Genomic DNA, 18402 nt, shown 5'->3' with positions numbered 1-18402 from the left:
AAGATATTACTCTAAGGGTATGTACACACAGACCAAGCTCTTGCATTTTATCTGGACTATATTAGCCTATTTAATAGTTGGTCCATGTACATACAGAGTGTCAGACATACATCCTTGGCCATAGCAAGTAAAAAGAGTTTTACATTTTCTTGCCCATGCAAAATTCACCACTATAATGCTATGGTGGTGGCTAGGGCATTGGCTAGATTTTTTGTGTGTTGTTATGCGGCTGCTGGTCCAGTCAGCATCCAGTAATGCATCCAAGTCCAGTCTAGTTTCATGCTTCTCACCAGCAAAACTGGTCGACCAGCAAGGTTTTTCTGATCATGCTGGATGAGTGAATCAAAAAGCCTTGTTGGAACACTAGAATCCCATTGCTATTCTTAACCAAGCAAAAACACCAACAAATTATCCCATTAAACTTGGGTCGTGAAACCTCTGAAATGGATTGAAGTGCAGTTGATAAGCAGAGTGCATTACCTGTAACAGCCACTGTGCTGATTAGTCAAGATTGTAACCCCTTCCCTGACACGCCGGTCACGCTGACCTCATAGCCAATGCCAGTAATCAGGCCCAAAATATCGAGTGCGGACTGGTTTTCTGCCACTATGAACTCTTGTGGCTCCAGCAGTTGGCCAGAGTCTGACACCTTTACCTGAAAATGGCTGAAGCCCTCTGCAGACTGTGCTATCCAGGACACCCGAAAACTGTACAGGGTAATATTGGAAACTGTAAGGTTTTCCACTTTAGGTAATGGTGCTATGTTCAGAGGTACAGTGTTACACAGTATATTATCATATATAATTGATTCTGCAGTGATTGCAAAGTCAAAATAGCTTGTTATAAAAGCAACTGAATGCAATTTTGTATGGATATTAACAAACTGATATATATACACTCCATGGCTAAAAGTATGGGGACACCCCCTTCTAATTAGAGGTTTGGCAATTCCAGCTACACTCATTACGAACAGACACAGAGGTCCATAAGGAAATAGTTTACCTAGTCTTATGCAGAAGAACTTGACTGGCCTGCACAAGCCCAGACTTTTACCCTACTGAATACATTTGGGATGAATTGAAACAGACTGTGAGCCAGGTCCCACCACCCAACATGGTCATCATGTTTTTGCTATGTAGGATGTCCCTGGATCAACATCTTTTGTTGGTTCTGGAACAACATTTGTCAAAGAAACACAGTCCTTACCTTATCCATACCCCTAATCTACCCTTAAAGTTAGAGGGAAATAATAGGTTAGGGTTAAGGATGGTGCACAAGCCCCTAACCCTAACATTAACTCTAAATCTAAACCTAAAACCTGATTGGTTGATAAAAATGTTGTTCCAGGACCAACAAGGATTTGATCCAGGAACATGTGCTACTTGGCGAAATCATGGTCCATCCACCCACTATCAGGGCCTCACCTCTCTGATGCTCTAGTGTCTGAATGGGGGCAAATCCACACAGCTGAAATTAAATGTTCAACAAGTAAATGTGGGTGTGGTGCTCGGGTGTCCACATGCTTTTGGCCAAGTTTTGTATTTGTTAGATGCTACTCTCACCAATTTGTCAATGTTAAGCTATTATGTTATGATCTTCTAATTCTGGATGACAAGTCCTGATATGTGACAGAAAAGCTTGAAAAAGCTGCACAGTACCTGTTCTGGTATTAAAAGAAACTGATGGAGTTTGACGGCCATGAGCCAGGCCATAAAACACTGTCATAGAGCATCGAGTCCATAAGGCCAGTCACAGTAATGTTCCTTTCTGCAACCTGATAGCATGAGCTCTACAACATCATATAGCTGTTCGCGGTCAGTGATACGAATGGCAAAGCCATCAAAGTGACCTGTCACTGTGCTCCAAGTCAGGGTCAAGCTACTCGGGTGTGTTTCGGACACCAAAATTGTGCCCAATTTAGAATTAGGTTCTGATGAAAGAAAGTATGCATGTATTGTTACCAAATTTAACTCTATCAAGGTGAAACAAGCTTTAAAAGGAGGTTTAATACTGCAAGTGTTTCCTAAATTTAATTGTCTTAAAGGAATATTCCAGTTATTTACAACATAACTTCCTGTCAACACAGCGCGCGTCCGTTGACACGATGCAAAGGCTTGAGGCTGTCTACACTGGACGCATCAACACAAATGTTCTAAACCGTTTATTTTTGTTGTTGGCAGTAGTAGCGCTAGCGCGTGCAGCGCAGAATGGAACGGGACACCCATTTACTGTCGCAATGGACACTTCCAGTGTAGACAGCATCATTGATTATAATGGGTTCTATTGCTTTTGGTGTGACGCGCCATTCGCGTCTGGTGTAGACAGGGTGTAATGCTTACCACAAAAATGAATGAAGCTCTAAATGAACGTTTGGGAGCAGTCTGGTCATTAAGTCCTCTCAATCACAACTCAAGAATATATAAGCAGCATCCGTCCTCTATCTTTATTTTAATTTACATTCCAAATTATGTAGTCCAAGAGGGAACCTTGGAGTCGAGTAAACATTTGTTACTTCAGTTGTAAAATTGTATCGATCGTACTTTTGAGGTGGGGAACTTCTGGTTATGCGTTAGCAACATAGTTCCTGTGGGTGGAGTTTGCAGAACTCAGCTTAATGTAAACACCATTTTACAGATAGTTTTGTCATGTCTTTTCTTGGTATTCCTTCTTGGTATCCGTGGATAAGGGGACGCTTAAACGGTGAAACGTTCAAGGGGACGAACAGCACAGTCTCATGACAATTCATACTAATTCTTGTGTTGTGTTGTGTGAAAACGTACGACTTTTAGACCAACCAATCACATACGCTTTTTCTTCTGTGGTACACAATACCTATTTTACAATTAAAATCATGGTAAGGTGTTCGAATTTATGGTTATTTGGTTTAGGTATGGGGTTTGGGTTAGGGGTACAAATTAGGAAAAATCTCACAGAAGCGCATTCAAAACCTGGATGTTTCTCTTTCTTTCATGGTACACAACAGGGCTTTTTACAATACTATCATAATTTTGTGTATGGTCTGGCTAAGATGTTAAACTTTTTTGTTAGGATTAGGTTTGCATTGAAATACGTTTTATGTGTCACGGAAGAAAAGAAATACAGACAACGGAATCGTATGTGATTGGTTGGTGTAACAGTCGTACATTTTTGTACGTTCCTTCTCATACTTTTCATGACATCAGTTTGGGATGAAACATTCAAGGAGGCGCCAGCTTTGACATTGCATACCCATCCGTAAATGGGTAATGTGCCCCTGATTCCGTATATTCCTTTTTGTTTTATAAGGCTTGAAAGCAATTCTCTGCAGTCCTATTTACGCTAGTCTATTGCTAATGGACAGCATGCCATAGACATTAAGTTATAAATAACCCAGAATATTCCTTTAACTACACATGCTTGTACTCATGCTGTCACATGTATTTAACACACAGATCAATCATACTGTAACTCAAAACTTACATTGATGAAAAAAGTATCTATTCTAAAAATTTGACAAATGTCAAAAGCATGCACTGCAGTACCTGTGGTTACTACAGTCATCAGGGCAGCTGTGTTGGAGCCACCAGAAGTGGCATACAGCTTGATCTGGTATTGTGTGTCTCCTTTTAGCCCGGCCAGCACTGTGAAGTGCGCCCCCGTATGCAACATGTGCCCCATCGCCTGTGAGGGCAAAGCAGACTCTCTCACCCCGACTATATAATTATCAAACACCTTCTCTCCTGTCCGCCAGGAGAAAGACAATTTGTCTGAGGTTATGCTAGAGACAACTAGTCCAGACAAGTCAGGCTCTTCTGCTACATAGGGGAAAAAGCCAGCCATGATGTTTCGTTTAGTTCTTTTTCTTTGCCGATATTAGTGTTAGAGATCAGTCCATATTAACTTAGCACCTAGCTGACATTACAGCCTTGGTTAAAGGGATAGTTCACCTAAATATGAAAATTCTGTCATGGTTTACTCACCCTCAGCTGAATGTCAAGACAGCTGGTACGTGACAGCTGTGCAGTGTGTAAACCTCACTGTCCTGGCCTTAAGAGACGCGCTAGCGACCGAGGTTAGAGGCCTTGGCTTTTATAGCCTCCTTGCTAGCAAGACGGACCCTATGCCGTTTTTGGGTTTTTTGCGGTTCGAATTCCGCTCGGGCGGGTTGAGGAGGACTAGTGACACATACAATGAGGTGGACGGAGATTTCCACAAGTTACGTCAATGAAATCAAATGTTAGTTTTTGCATGTCTCGAGACCATTCATCATTAACGTCAAACTGGTCACAATACATCTTTAGGTGCTAAGATTGAAAGTGTTTTCAGCTAGTTTTTCAGAGAATAGTGACTTAAATATCTCTTCGTCACACAAAGCTATCATATGGTGAATATGATTCATTTGGACTAAAAAAAGTATGTCGCCATATTTGACGTCAGCAATGCCAAACAGCACTGGTTTTCTCATGTCATGTGACCGATCTGGCTACAGATAGTTTGAACATGTTTAAGTGCAATCTATGACATTTTAAAGCTTCGACAGAGGGCAATGTTATCAGTGAAAGGACAACAAGAACATGACAGGTCAAGGTTACTGTCTACCATTGTTGCATGAAAAATAAACAATTTGAACATTCTTCAGAAATTTTCCTTTTGTGTTCCACAGAAGAAAGTCATACAGGTTTGGAATGACATAAAGGGTGAATAAATAATGACAGAATTTTTGGGAACTATCCCTTAAAGGCCTGCCGTGATTTCTCACTTTCAACTTAAATGATGGGAAATAGCAATGAAAAGAGAGATTTCCAGTTACCTGTAGAGGTGACAACACTGACAGAGTCTGTTCTGCATCCATTAACATCTCCAGTGAGGTAGGCTATATAGTCAGTGCTTGGCCTGAGCCCAGTGATTTCATACCACTGTGTACTGTGAGATAGATTATATTCAACTGGCTCTCGCTTCCAGCTCGTATCTATAATCTCCAGGATAAACCTCTCAATATCTCCTTTTGTGCCATTCCATGAAACTGAGAATCTCTCTGCTGTTACATTAGACACATACAGACTGCCAACCACTGGAGCGCTATCTAAAGGAAGAAAGAGTTATTGGATTGACAACGTTGAAAACTGTTATCTATCTATCTATCTATCTATCTATCTATCTATCTATCTATCTATCTATCTATCTATCTATCTATCTATCTATCTGTCTATCCATCCATCCATCCATCCATCCAGTAATCACTTTATATTTTTTTCCATATTACTTGCTCATTTTCTGTATGGATTGTTCTGAATTAAATAGAGATTAGTGGTTTAAGAATATTGTAACATTGTAACAGCTGGGCAGGAAATAAAAGCAGAGCAAATATTACGAAGAATAAGGAAAGCAGTTATTCTGTCACATATTTTGTAGTTATGAATAAACCGGAGACTATTTTGAAGTATTTGTTCACTGTAGTGTCAAAAAGTAGTGTGTTAGTGCATGTGAAGCAGTCCACACAAAACAAGCATGAAGGCTGGCGTTTGACTATTTCTTTTCCAAAGTATTCCCATGCCAAATCTTTGATGGTTTCCATTCCAAACAATCACTTTAAGCTGCTAGTATTCTTATACGTATATGTACACACTGATGGACACTTCACTTCAGGCTCAAGCAGTCTGAAAATCACAAATGTAGTACAAACTGCGTAGCTTTAACAAAATGCTAGTAGAAATGTTAGAAGAAACACCAAAAAGATGGATGAGCAGGATATAAACTTTTAAACTGTTTTTTTTTTTTTATCTTATGAGAAAAAGTAATCACATATCACATAAAAAATACTCTTAATGATTAAGTCTGAAAGAGAATCAAACTGTTAACAATTATACCTAGTCATTAAAACAGCAAGTCCTATATATGAAACTGTGAGGCATGTGAAATGATGCTGGTAGATGATGATAATAAAGCGAGTGAGATTATATTTAAGATGATGAAATATGTTGCAATCACTGCAGCAAATCACGACTCACCAGAATGCGGTAAATATGTGAGATGGGTGGTACCATGCATTTTGGCAGGCAGATGAAATGAATCATAGCATAATGGTTCACATTGATTACTCTTGGACATAAAGCTTTGATTTCGGTGGAAGGAACTGAATGAATTGAAACCCAGCATATCCTTTGCCCTAATACAATCATCTTGAGGAAAGACTGACACAGTGGCTGGAACAGTAGAGGTTACAATCAATTAGCTTTGTTAAAAGCAGTTGTTTTATCATCAAAAAATTTCATCTGGATTTAAAACAAACCGTTAAATGATCATTCCCATTGGACCCATGCAACATGGATGCTTAGGCCACAAACATACTTTACGCAAATACACAAATACGAACGCTTGGACAACTGCAAGCGTGTAGTCTCGATGAACATGCATAATGTGTGCAAGGGTGCGATAGAGTCACCTTCAAATGTCTTTGTCATTAAACCAGATGTGTATGTAGCTAACTAACTTTAACTAACTTGCTCAGCAAGATCCTCTTCAAACTGTTGCTCATCCATGACAGTAGTTGTTCTAAAAGAAACAACTCACTATAGAAGATGATAACTATTTTTTTTTTCAAAGAAATACAAAATAAAATATATAATAATAAATAATTATATAAATAAAGAAATATTTCAGGTTCAATACAAGTTAACGGCAATTGACAGCATTTGCAGAATAATGTTAATGACCACAAAAATTAATTTTAATTAAATTAAAATTAGGGACAGGTCGGAATACATTTTTGTGATAATCAACATTAGGCCACAAATACTGCTGACTGAGCTTAAATTGTTTTGAACCCAGAATATTACTTTAAAACATTTCTATAAAAAATTCTATAAAAACAAGTCTTTCTCTTATTATTATTTCTCAAGTATGAAGAGATCTTAATTTATCTTGTTTTATAGATGTTCAGATATTTTACTGGAAAACAAGACAAAAATACTGATTAAGAATTATTTATTTTTTGCAGGTCGAATAATAAATTGCATATATGCAACTACACGTGGAACAGATCTTGAGTGGAAGCGTTTGTGTTCACATACTTGCATTCAAGTATGTTTCGGGCCTTTGTTTTAATGAAAAATTAGAGGAAATACTTAAAGCACAAAAGCATCTGCTTGACACCACAGCGCCCAACTAGTGTAAAATCATAAAGGTCAGAAAGAGAGAAACAGTCAAGTATAAGGAAAGAAACAGTAGATAACAGAGTTCCCATATCCAGAAGCAAGGGTACCTGTGGCTGCTTCAGTGTAGATCGGGCCCAGGACAGAGCCCTGATGCACACCGTATAACGCAATTATATATGGTGTGTTAGGGCTGAGCCCAGACATCCACAGACTAAGAGCATCACCGGATACTGAAAGGTTCTGCCTTTCTAGGCCACCCGCTGCGTTTGCCACTTCTATCACAAAACTCTCAAAGGCAGGGCCCTCCTCTATGGTCCAGGACACATTAAAGCTGTCCCAAGATATATCAGACACACTCAGACTCCCAATCTGGGGCTGCTTTTCCTCTGACAGACAAAGAAATCAGAAATGAGTTAATGTCACTGGAATTCTTTATATTTACACAATAAAATTAGCTGTGCTTGCCAGTGCAATTGGCATAATAACAGATAAGGGAAATAAAAAGGAAATTGATGGAATGAAATATGATATGATGGGTCATTGGCATATAAGGTTTTACGAAAAATCGAGAAAAATAAAATCTAGTTTAAAACACATGTATCAGGTTTGTAGAAAGTAATATTTGTTTCCATATTGGTTTCATTAGAAACATTTATAGCATTTTCAAAAAAAAATTCTGTTAATGACTTAAAAAATGTTGTGTTGTAACCGTCAAGAAAAAATTTATTAAAATAATTCCCTTGCACCTTGAAAACACGTGAGTGCACACAACTTGATCATTAATTTCTAAAAAAAAATTTTTTTATTTTTTTTACAAATATAATACATTTTTGAGACACGAATATCAAGAAGTTTGCCTAGGGTTACTCTGTTTGTCCTAAACAAAATGTGGCTTTTTCATAAAAATATAAAAATATTTTATTTTTATTTTAAAACTTAGCACACAGTGATGAGGGTCTAAAAGAGTCTTCTCTGTTTTTCAAATATTAATAATATTTTAAACAAAATGGTTTAATTAGGTTTTTTTAATAGCAGTAAAACATCATTCCAAACTACTAGCGCCAACAACTCTTTTTTAAGGATTTTAGCTTTTATTTTCCTATTTTATTTATTTTTTTCTGTCTCCGGATAGTTACACCACTTAGACATTTTCAACTTTAAGCTCCAGAAAAAATTTCAAAATAAATTGTTCATCGCAGAAGAGGTGTATTCAAATGATTGTTTTTGTGTGAATTTGAATAGCTTGATAGATCCAGACAAAAAAAAAAAAAAAAAAAAAAATGAGCGTCACGTCATTTACCCAGGTATGAATAATAATGAAATGCACCAGAAACATCTAATTAATTTATGACAGGAAATAAGGGTTACAGTGATCAAAGAAAAGTCATTTAAATAATTTGAGATTAATTCACATACCAAAATGATGTGATGGGATATACTGTATTTAAATTTCAGCCATTTTGCTCACTTCAAACACACCTCCCCTCTGAATGTGCAAAATGATTGACAGGCAGAGTGTTTTCTAATTGGATAAGAGCAGGTGTGATTTTGCAGGACACCTATTTCAGTAATATGTCTGGTAGGGGCATTGGTATTTTGCAAAAACAATCGCTTAGAGCAACTCTAATTCCTGTTTTATTTAAAGGATGACTTTTAAAGAATGAACAAATGACATTTATAGTATCATGCATGTTGATATGGGAGTAATGGTGGATGATAGATGACTATGGTTTTTGAGGCTGATGGTACATGTACCTGTATTGATGAGAACATTGACTCGCCCTTCGTCATCCCATACAAAGTAACCTCATAGTGCATGTCAGGGAAGAGACCATCTAAGTGGACCTCCTGGCATCTCCAGACACTTCAATAATGTTGTCTTTAGACTTATTTGATGTTGAGTTGACCTCAACGATGAAGTAATCAAAGACTCCTTCTGGAGCTCACCAAGATAGCCTCAAACTATTTCTGGTCACATTTGTGACTTTTAGGTCATTTGGGGGCCTTTGATGTGGGCCCTCAAGTTCATCACCTGAGATTTGGGTTTTAACATCCTTTGTTAATAGACTGGAGGTGGTAACCAGTGAATGGACCTCCTTTTGCAGGGTTTGCAGCACTGTTGGAGCATTTTTGATGGTCAAAGCAACAACATCAGAAGAGGTAGACTTTGGTGCTAGAGAAAAGTACATTCAGTGCATTTAAAGTTTAACGAGAGAATAGAATTAGAGGTGTTTTACCTGTGAAAACAAGAGGTTAACATGTCATTCACTAAAACCACAATTAAAGTATTACTATGCACTGGACGAAGATTCGTGTCAAACCATTACTATAGAGTGCAACAGTGCCCACCCACATTTTCATTCATCTTGGTTTCGAAGGGCTTTTTCCTAATCTATTTTTCCAAAGGAGTTTTAAATAGCACTTCATAAAAGATATCTAAGCCGTGAACCAAACCAGACAGCTCATCACAAACTTTGATTTGAAGCAAAACAAATATTTAAAAATGGTACAAGACTGTGTACTCACCGTCTTTAACGAGGGAATGAACTACAATAATGAGAAGTATTGCGAATGTAGCCGAACCAAAAATTATGGAAAAATATAAAACTATTTATCAAGTTGCTGATTATAAGAAAAAATATATATTTTAAGTTTCTTGCAAAATATTCAGATATATGCATTAGGGCTGCAACAGTACATGTATCCGCGCCAAACAGAATTGATACAGGGCCTTCGGTATGGTACACGCAGTCACACGAATGATTACATATCTTAGCATATGTGAAACCAATATTAAAACAACATATAACTAACAACACAAACCGCATGGAACTAAAATGAAAAAAGATTGTGGAGCAGCACGGGACCACACGGAACCAAAACTTAACAGAAAACAGCGCCACCCGGTACGCTAGAAACTGCAGATCAGATAAAAGCATGTGAAGGTTATACTAGCTAGCTCGCTATTTTTCCCAACTGTGATAGAACTAAACAAATTATAAATATGTCGGACTTAAATAAGCCAGAGATTGAAGACCCACCGCTATCTCTAAAATCTGTTGTTTGGGAGAATTATTGTTTCGCAGTAAACAAAATGCTGTTTTTGGCTAAAACGTACAGTATGCTTATCACTATATCAACCACTGAAATTTTGGGAATGACTCCAATATTTGGTACACATATGGAAAGATTTTTAAGGAATTCACTCACATGTGATTTTCACTCCTACAACTTGTAGCAGTGTGTACGTGACAAACCTGTTGTTGCTAGGCCCTTTTCAAGTTCTTTTCGAATTAACATGGAAGATTGTGCTTTTCATGAGTTCTTGTTGCGATATAGTCCATCAACACTCTGTCTGAAGTGCCATGCTTTCTCAATGAAAGTTGAGGTTTGAAGTGCTGCAGGCAATAAAACTTCCTTTGCATGCAAACGATCAGTTATCAGTGTTCTTGAGTTACTGAAATCTACATTCCTGTATCTGTATGGATATAATTATGTCTGACATTAATGGCTTTTATGAGCCATTAACTGTTGAAGTTTCCATGTAGTCCACCAAATGGGAAGTACATGAGACACTTCATACTGATTAAGAATCCATGCAGGTATCAAAATGTTTTGAGGTAAGCACATGCACGAAATTAAACTAATTCTGAGGGATTTAATGGGTCAAACAAAACCTAACTAGCATTACTAGTATTTTAACTAGTATTTTGCCTTTTAAATTCCCATTCAATTATTGAATTTGAATTGAATTTGAATTGAAGTTGCAGACAGGATGAAGAACTGCAATTAAAATTTTAATTTAAGCAAGTAGAATTAAAGTGGAATTCAAATTATGATATAATGAATTGCTGTAAACATTTTAATTGCATAAGTGCTTAAATAAATTATTGCTGTAAATGTAGTTTTTAAGTCAATATTTGTTTTGTCGCAAAACTTGTGTTGAACTAATGAAATTACTCTGTTGTGTGACTATTGAATTTCTTTAAATTGCATTTCAAATTCCCATTCCTATCATTCCCATTCAAATTCCACTTCAAAATCCATCGTGGTGTTGCCAATTCAATTCAAAATTTCAACTTATGGATTGAAATGGAGGCCATTTTCCCCAACTTTGCTTATTAATGCATTTTGACCACACAATTTAGTCCTATATGAGCAGTTACAAATTTACTAATGGCTTTCGTGGATCTTTATGGTCTGAGCCAATAAGCAGCCATATACACAGGCATTCGCCGATGACATCATCATGCATTTTTCCATGCTCAACCATGTCACATATGGGAGCCATTAGATCATGCAAAATTTGTCATTCCATCCTTAAGACTTATAGAATTAACTTAATTGCCATGCTACTAAGTCATCAGATTAATTTGGGAATAAAACTGATTTGAAACACAAAATAAAGTTTATACCTGTAACTGCAACTGCTTCTAGTAGTGCAGACCTTTGGTTATTGGATATTCCATAAAGCCTTACATGATACTTCGTCGATGGCCTTAAACCCCGGATTTTAGTGCCTGTTACCTCCCCGTGGAGATGAACCTCCATTTTGTTCCATTTCCCTGAGAAATCTTTAAGTTCTACAGTGTAACTATCAAAGCCAACGTGTTTATTTGACTTCCACATGAGATCGAAGCCATTGGATATGACGTTAGACATGGTCAAGGTTCCGGTTGATTCCTCGTATGCGCTCCCATAGAATGGGCTCTCTGAGTTGCCAAGAGACACAAAGCTAATGACATTGTCATCCGTGCCTTTGACAGAACTAATCTCAGGGAATGTGTTGGCTAGATAAAAAGTGAAAGATGATATAAGAAAAACAAAGAAACATAAAAATGGGAAAACAACAGTTGAGGCTTCCGCTAACATGATAATACGTGCAATTATCATTGTCAAGACCAGCTATAGTTGAACATCATCCAGACAGGTACAAAAAAATAACACAAATAATTGTAAAGAATAAGCAAAATAATTTCAGCAAAAATAACTCAATGTGTTTGAACTAGGCGTGACACAAGTCTCAAGGGACAAGTCATTTGTCTGTCCACACTGATCGTGAAACAGCTGCGCAACGTGGCACAATAACATATTTGATGTTTAATGTAACTACAGCAAATCTGAGCTGGAATTAAACCAATGAGATTTCACAATGGGCAGGGCTACCTAAAGTGATGGTGGAGAAATATAAACCAAGTGACCGACAAAATGTCTTTGTCACTTGTTGTGGTCACGGCTTCTTTTCTTGCGTGTAGCTTTAATGCACTGAAGCTAGTTTAGACACAGTGTCATAAACTACGGCCTGAAATGTACTTTATGCAAGTACACAAATGCAGACGTACTGTAAATTGTTGGCCAACGCACACTCAAAAAATGTAACTTTCTCCATCGTCAGTTTTACTGAATCCTCCCTTGTTCATATTACTAAAAACAATTTTGTAACCAAGTGAACTTAAATTGACTGAGTTGTTTTAATGCTTTCAAGCTTTACTTAATCTATTTGTGTTGGGACAGCATGAATATTTTTTGTTTGACTACTGTAACTGAAACTGGCCAAGGGATTTCTAATTTCCAGCATGCTTTGCTATTTTTCTATTGAGAGAAAAAGATCAAATTAAGTGTTATATAATGTGTCTTTGTGCAAGATGAATGTAAAGGGGGGACTTGTAGTGTTTAATGTTTTGTTGTGTTGAGATTAAGAAGAGTTTCTGTTATGCTAAAGTTTTGGGGTTTATCATCAGCTTGAGAATGCTCTACATTTACTCACTGAGCAACTGCTAGCTAATCATAGCATAGTGCTTCCCATTAGCATGCATTTAGCATGCTAGCATTCACTGTCCTTGCTAGTTAATCACAGAAAAAGGTTAATTTGAGTTAATTTAGTTGGCCTTACTCAATTCAATTAGGTTACCTCTACTTTAAGTATTTTAGTTGAGATTACATGTAAGTTTCAATTTAAGAAAACTCATTTTAAACAAGTGGAAACACTGTCCATGACTTTTCATCACACCAAGACCTTCAAATGTCTGTGCGATTACAGTGGACATGTTATTATTCGGGTAGCTAGCTATAAACATGTCACCTTGTTTATACCTGTTCATGTTGATCTGAGAAAAAAAAAAAAACTTTAGGAAAAGACAGTTTACGCTAATGCCATAGCGCCCCTTTAACACAACACTTTCTTGCGTTGTGTTATGAATTGCGTTCTGACACATTTTGGGATGTACACATTTGATGTAGCATAGCTACAAAGTTTCCATTCACATACTTACTTAGAGTAGGTTTCAAGCCGTATAGGCTGAAAGTGTTTTTGCGTCTGTCTGCACTGTATATAAATAATTTTTCTTTGTAAACTTGCTCTAGATCAGGGGTGTCAAACTCAATTTCAGCCTGGGCCACATGAGCATTATGTGTGCCCTCAAAACCTAATTAATATAGGGCTAAATTGAAATATTCTGACAGAGTGACTAAGTTGGGTCTCCTTTACAGATTCCTTTCATCAGGCTCCAGCCTCTTACTTATTAAAGTACAGTTATCTCTTGGAATGTATGAAGGCAAACAAAACCATATATATTTTCCTACAATCATAGAGCATTAAAGGAGAACAGATTTTACACAGAAGGTAAACTGACTGCTTGGTCCATAATAATTATGAAAATACATAATATTTCTTTAATCGTATCCATAGTTTTAACAATGGCATTTGTTATAAGACTATAGTGACCATATGTAGCTTATGTAAAAACCATGCATGACTTTTTATTACCGTGGTGAGTGACTGTGGTTTCTATATAATAAACTATGGCATTTTTGTAATGAAAAACAGTAGTCTAAATACCACAGTTAATACTGTTAGTGTTACTACAGTAAATCCATGGTACATTTTTGAAAGGTTTTTGATGTGCGGATTGAAAAGCATTTATGTCTGACTTTGTTTTCTCCTGTTTTCTTTGTCAGAGCTGTTTAGAATGTCGGGGCTGTTTAGTATGATTTTAAACTAGTCTAATCCCCGAGACAATTGAAGTTTTGCAAAAGAGAATTTTGTGGCGCATTCAATCCATTTACAAAAACACAATCTGTGATGTCCGTACCTGAAAACATACCAATAACATCACACTGCAATAAAGCGAAAAAGATCTTTGTATCATCAATACAACAGGAAGCCCTCACCTGTGGATGCAGTCATGGTCGCAGGGGCACTTCTTCTCCGACCACGTTCTGCCACAAGGGTGATAGTATAGCGCATTCCAGGGACCAACCCATTCAGGGTGTGAGTGGTGGCAGCAGCAGGCAGCTCGACTTCTTCCTGGCGGCCATCAGCAGAAATGAATGCCAGCCTGTAGGTGGAGATCTTGGCTCTGGGCCTCTTCCAGACCACTTCCAGGCTGGTTTCAGTGGAGTGTTGCACTTCCAGGCCTCGTGGAGCGTCCAGATCTGTGTGGGTGGATGTCCAGATATAAAGAGCAGCTCTAGAAACCCTGTACACCACAATACACTCACTCATGGCGACAAAATGTGCCTCAGTATAGTCGCCATTCAATACAAAGTAATTAAAAAGGGCAGTTTTGCACTGCCTTTGACACCTTCATTCCTCACACACCGCCATCATGTCTATTTGTTTATTTGTTGTACTTTAGTTAACTTCCATTATTTGTTTTATCCTGTATATTAATTTAACATTTTTCTAATTCATATGTCTTATGTATTCTGCAACATTAGCATGCTAGCTAGCTAGCTTTCTAGCTCACTCATTTTGACCAGGCTATGCTAACCAGTTAAGCTACAGTACTTGAGTTACAGTTAGCTAGGTAATTGACATTACCAAAAATTACAAGTTACTGATTCAGTAACATACATTTAGTTACAATTCTGTTATGTAAAATGTGCATAAGCTGCTTGCTACTCCAGAAAGTAGAAAGCAGTGATAGGAGTTATTGTCTATAAGTTTCACTTAGCCCAACAAAAACACAGACAGGATAAAGCAATCAAACGAACGTCGAGCTCTGTCAGAAGCAATGCAACAATTGCCCACTTCGTGAATGCTCAGAGCAATTAAAAAAAAAAGAAAGAAAATAGAAATAACATAGCATATGTGTTAGCTAGGTTCCTTTTGAAGGAAAGCTTACACCCTGGTAAAACGCTCCTGAATTGTCATTTTTAATTTCTGAAAATGCTAATGTTGTCTATTTCAAGAGACTACAAATAGAATGGCATACCTATACAAACATAAAACTACTCGTATCGGTACTCGGTATCGGCCGATACCTAAAACTAGGTACTTGGTACTTGTATTGGTGTTCAAATATTGGTATCAGTGCACCTCTAATATACTGTATACAGTATGTATGTATCACGTTCATGTATAGAGAGATGATCTCACCAGTCAGGGCATTGGTAGTGGCTGGCTGACTCTCTCTTTCATTCTTAATGGCTGTGACTCCAATACCATACTCTGTACCAGGCTTCAGACCTGCAAAACATACAATACGCAATTGCTTAATTCAACACAACAGGTGAAACAGTAAACCTGTACATTTTCATGCAGGAATGAGGGAATATGTCTGTATTACGGCACCTCTAGGATCACTTTCTGCACTCCATCTCTCATTGAAAATGATATGAATAACCAAAGGTCTTTTGCTCCAAATCGCTGTTATTTTCAACTTATTTAATCTGATATAAAGTAGTATGTCCTTTTAAATGTTCTTTGTATTGTAATGTTTCTTCGAGTTTTTTTCTTGAAGTAACAGCTCACAGTACATTACAGTATTTAACAATTAGGAAACAAGTGCATCTCAATGTTTTGCATAGTTTGTACCAGTAATCGTGGCCCGTGTTTTGTCTCCTGCTTCTCTAGGGAACATGTCTTCACCATGAGCACCTCCTGCGATCGGGCCATACTTTATTCGGTAGCCATCAACAGATGAGTGGCTGTTTTTCCAATCCACTGTGATGCTGCTGTCAGTCTGGCCAACAATTCTGAGGTCAGTGGGAGAATCCAGGCCTGGAGTGCACAGAAAAACCCATCACAACATCACAAACACATTAGTTTAGTTCAGTTAGGCAAACATTTGAAGCACGGTATCAATCTTTAATAGGGACGGGAATTGAAAGGAATTTAACAATTCTTCTCATTTAGATTACACTTAATGATTCTTTTAGTACTGTACGCACACAGATATATCTTCAAGGGGTTGATTTTTTTTATTTCTTTTATTGAATATAATTCAATTGCTATCTGAAGGTCACATTAAAACAGAATTGGAAACTTTGTACCACACCTTCATCATTTACATTTACATTTACATTAAATGGACATTTATTCATTTCATAACTTACATCTTACTGTCATGTGTGTCAACTCTCAGACACCCTAAAAAGCATGCTATTTAAATTTGATCCATCCAACAAGAGTGTACAGTATTTAATTATCTAATAATAGTGTTCAAAGGAGTTTTCACAGGATAAAGCAATCAAACGAACGTCAAACTCTGTCAGAAGCAATGCAACAATTGCCCACTTCGTGAATGATCAGATCAATTTGCTAAAAAAAATGAAAAAAGAAATAACATAGCATATGTGTTAGCTGGGTTCCTTTTGAAGGTAAGCTTACACCTTGGTAAAATGCTCCTGAATTGTCATTTTTAATTTCTGAATATGCTAATGTTGGCTATTTCATGAGACTACAAATAGAATGGCATACCTATACAAATATAAAACTGTTCGTATCGGTACTCGGTATAGGCCGATACCTAAAACTAGGTACTTGGATTCAAATATTGATATCAGTGCACCTCTAATATACTGTATACAGTATGTATGTATCACGTTCATGTATAGAGAGATGATCTCACCAGTCAGGGCATTGGTAGTGGCTGTACACTCATCCAACAAGAGTATACAGTATTTAATTAACTAATTTACATTTATGCATTTGGCTGACACTTTTATCCAAAGCGACTTACAGTGCCCTTATTATAGGGACAATCCCCCTGGAGCAACCTGGAGTTAAGTGCCTTGCTCAAGGACACAATGGTGGTGGCTGTGGGGATTGAACCAACAATTCATTTGATATTTATATTAATGAATTTATTGCATTTTGTTTGGCAGTTTAACATTGCGACCTCTTCCTCAGGACAGATTAAGTTGCATGTGCTTCCAAGTATAGAGCATGCATTTAAAAAAAAATCTGCTGCAATTATTTACAAATATACACATTTGGGGGCAGTGGTGGCTCAGCGGTTAAGGCTCTAGGTTACTGAACAAAAAGTCAGGGGTTCAAGCCCCAGCACCACCAAGATGCCACTGTTGGGCCCTTGAGCAAGGCCCTTGACCCTATCTGCTCCAGGGGTGCTGTATCATGGCTGACCCTGCACTCTGACCCCAGCTTAGCTGGGATATGTGAAAAAAAAAAAAGAATTTCACTGTATATGTATAATGTGTGATAAATAAATAATAAAACAATTTTTTTCCTTTAGATTGAACTTTTTCTGTATTTGTATTATTATGAATTTCTTGATTTTTAACATAAAGAGGACATTTGAATGTAGGACATGTTTTGTCCCTTATCTCAAGAATCAGTGTATTACATTTTTAAAACTATGATAATCTAAACAAAAAGCATAAGCATCATCAATTTCAATATTTATTGTGAGAAAATGATTTCTAGCAATTTTTTAAAAATTACAACTGTCCAAAAGTTATGGCGTCATTCTCACCACACAAAACAGTTTTGCCCCTAATAGGTTTTTTAAAAGTTAGTGTACTTGTTAACCATGAGGACAAAAGTTTTAGTGAAGAACATGCTTGGAGATATTGAAATATGACTGTGGCAGGGAGGAGGGCGTGGCCGGGTCGTGATGCTGCACACCTGGCCCCTAATTAGGGTAATCAAGCCCTGGAGAGGGATAAAGGCGACCGGAGCCGGCAGTTCCAGAGAGAGAGAGAGAGAGTTACGGGCAGCTGACCTGCATGTGTTTATGTTTGTGTCTTTTTGTTTTATTAAAAGATTATTTATATTGTCAAGCCGGTTCTCGCCTCCTCCTTTCCACTGAACTTTGTTACAATGACAAAAGTGATATTTGAAGAAAACAAAGAAAAATCAATGAAAATTGTGAGCAGAATATTTTCATTGGGCGTCAATTATGCAAAAAGTGTGAAAATATTTAATTCGGTGTATTAAGGATATATACAAATTTAGCTATAAAATTAGCCTTAGAAAGATAAAGGAGCACAGAATTCTATTGAACACATTGAACGTCATGAAAAT

The 18402-nt window shown here is 37.2% G+C and overlaps 1 protein-coding gene across 6 annotated transcripts in view; it reads right to left on the bottom strand.

The window, feature by feature from the left end:
* LOC127439990 (tenascin-like) overlaps positions 1-18402 on the bottom strand; it is a 61809-nt gene that overhangs the window by 11388 nt on the left and 32019 nt on the right. For 2 of the 6 annotated variants that reach the window (XM_051696328.1, XM_051696327.1), the window contains exons 8-11: positions 15952-16137; positions 15514-15603; positions 14304-14567; positions 7241-7519 (exon numbers count right to left, since the gene is read on the bottom strand). In XM_051696328.1, the coding sequence (XP_051552288.1) occupies positions 7241-7519; positions 14304-14567; positions 15514-15603; positions 15952-16137 (819 nt within the window). Of the gene's footprint in view, positions 1-3521; positions 3795-4789; positions 5063-7240; positions 7520-14303; positions 14568-15513; positions 15604-15951; positions 16138-18402 lie in introns of all 6 variants that reach the window. The other 4 variants (XM_051696330.1, XM_051696329.1, XM_051696325.1 and 1 more) reach the window with 3 other exon arrangements.

This window comes from Myxocyprinus asiaticus, chromosome 4 (assembly GCF_019703515.2).
Source record: "Myxocyprinus asiaticus isolate MX2 ecotype Aquarium Trade chromosome 4, UBuf_Myxa_2, whole genome shotgun sequence".
Taxonomy (NCBI): domain Eukaryota; kingdom Metazoa; phylum Chordata; class Actinopteri; order Cypriniformes; family Catostomidae; genus Myxocyprinus; species Myxocyprinus asiaticus.
Note: the sequence above shows the minus strand (reverse complement) of the source record. Positions and strands in the feature narration are given on the sequence as shown.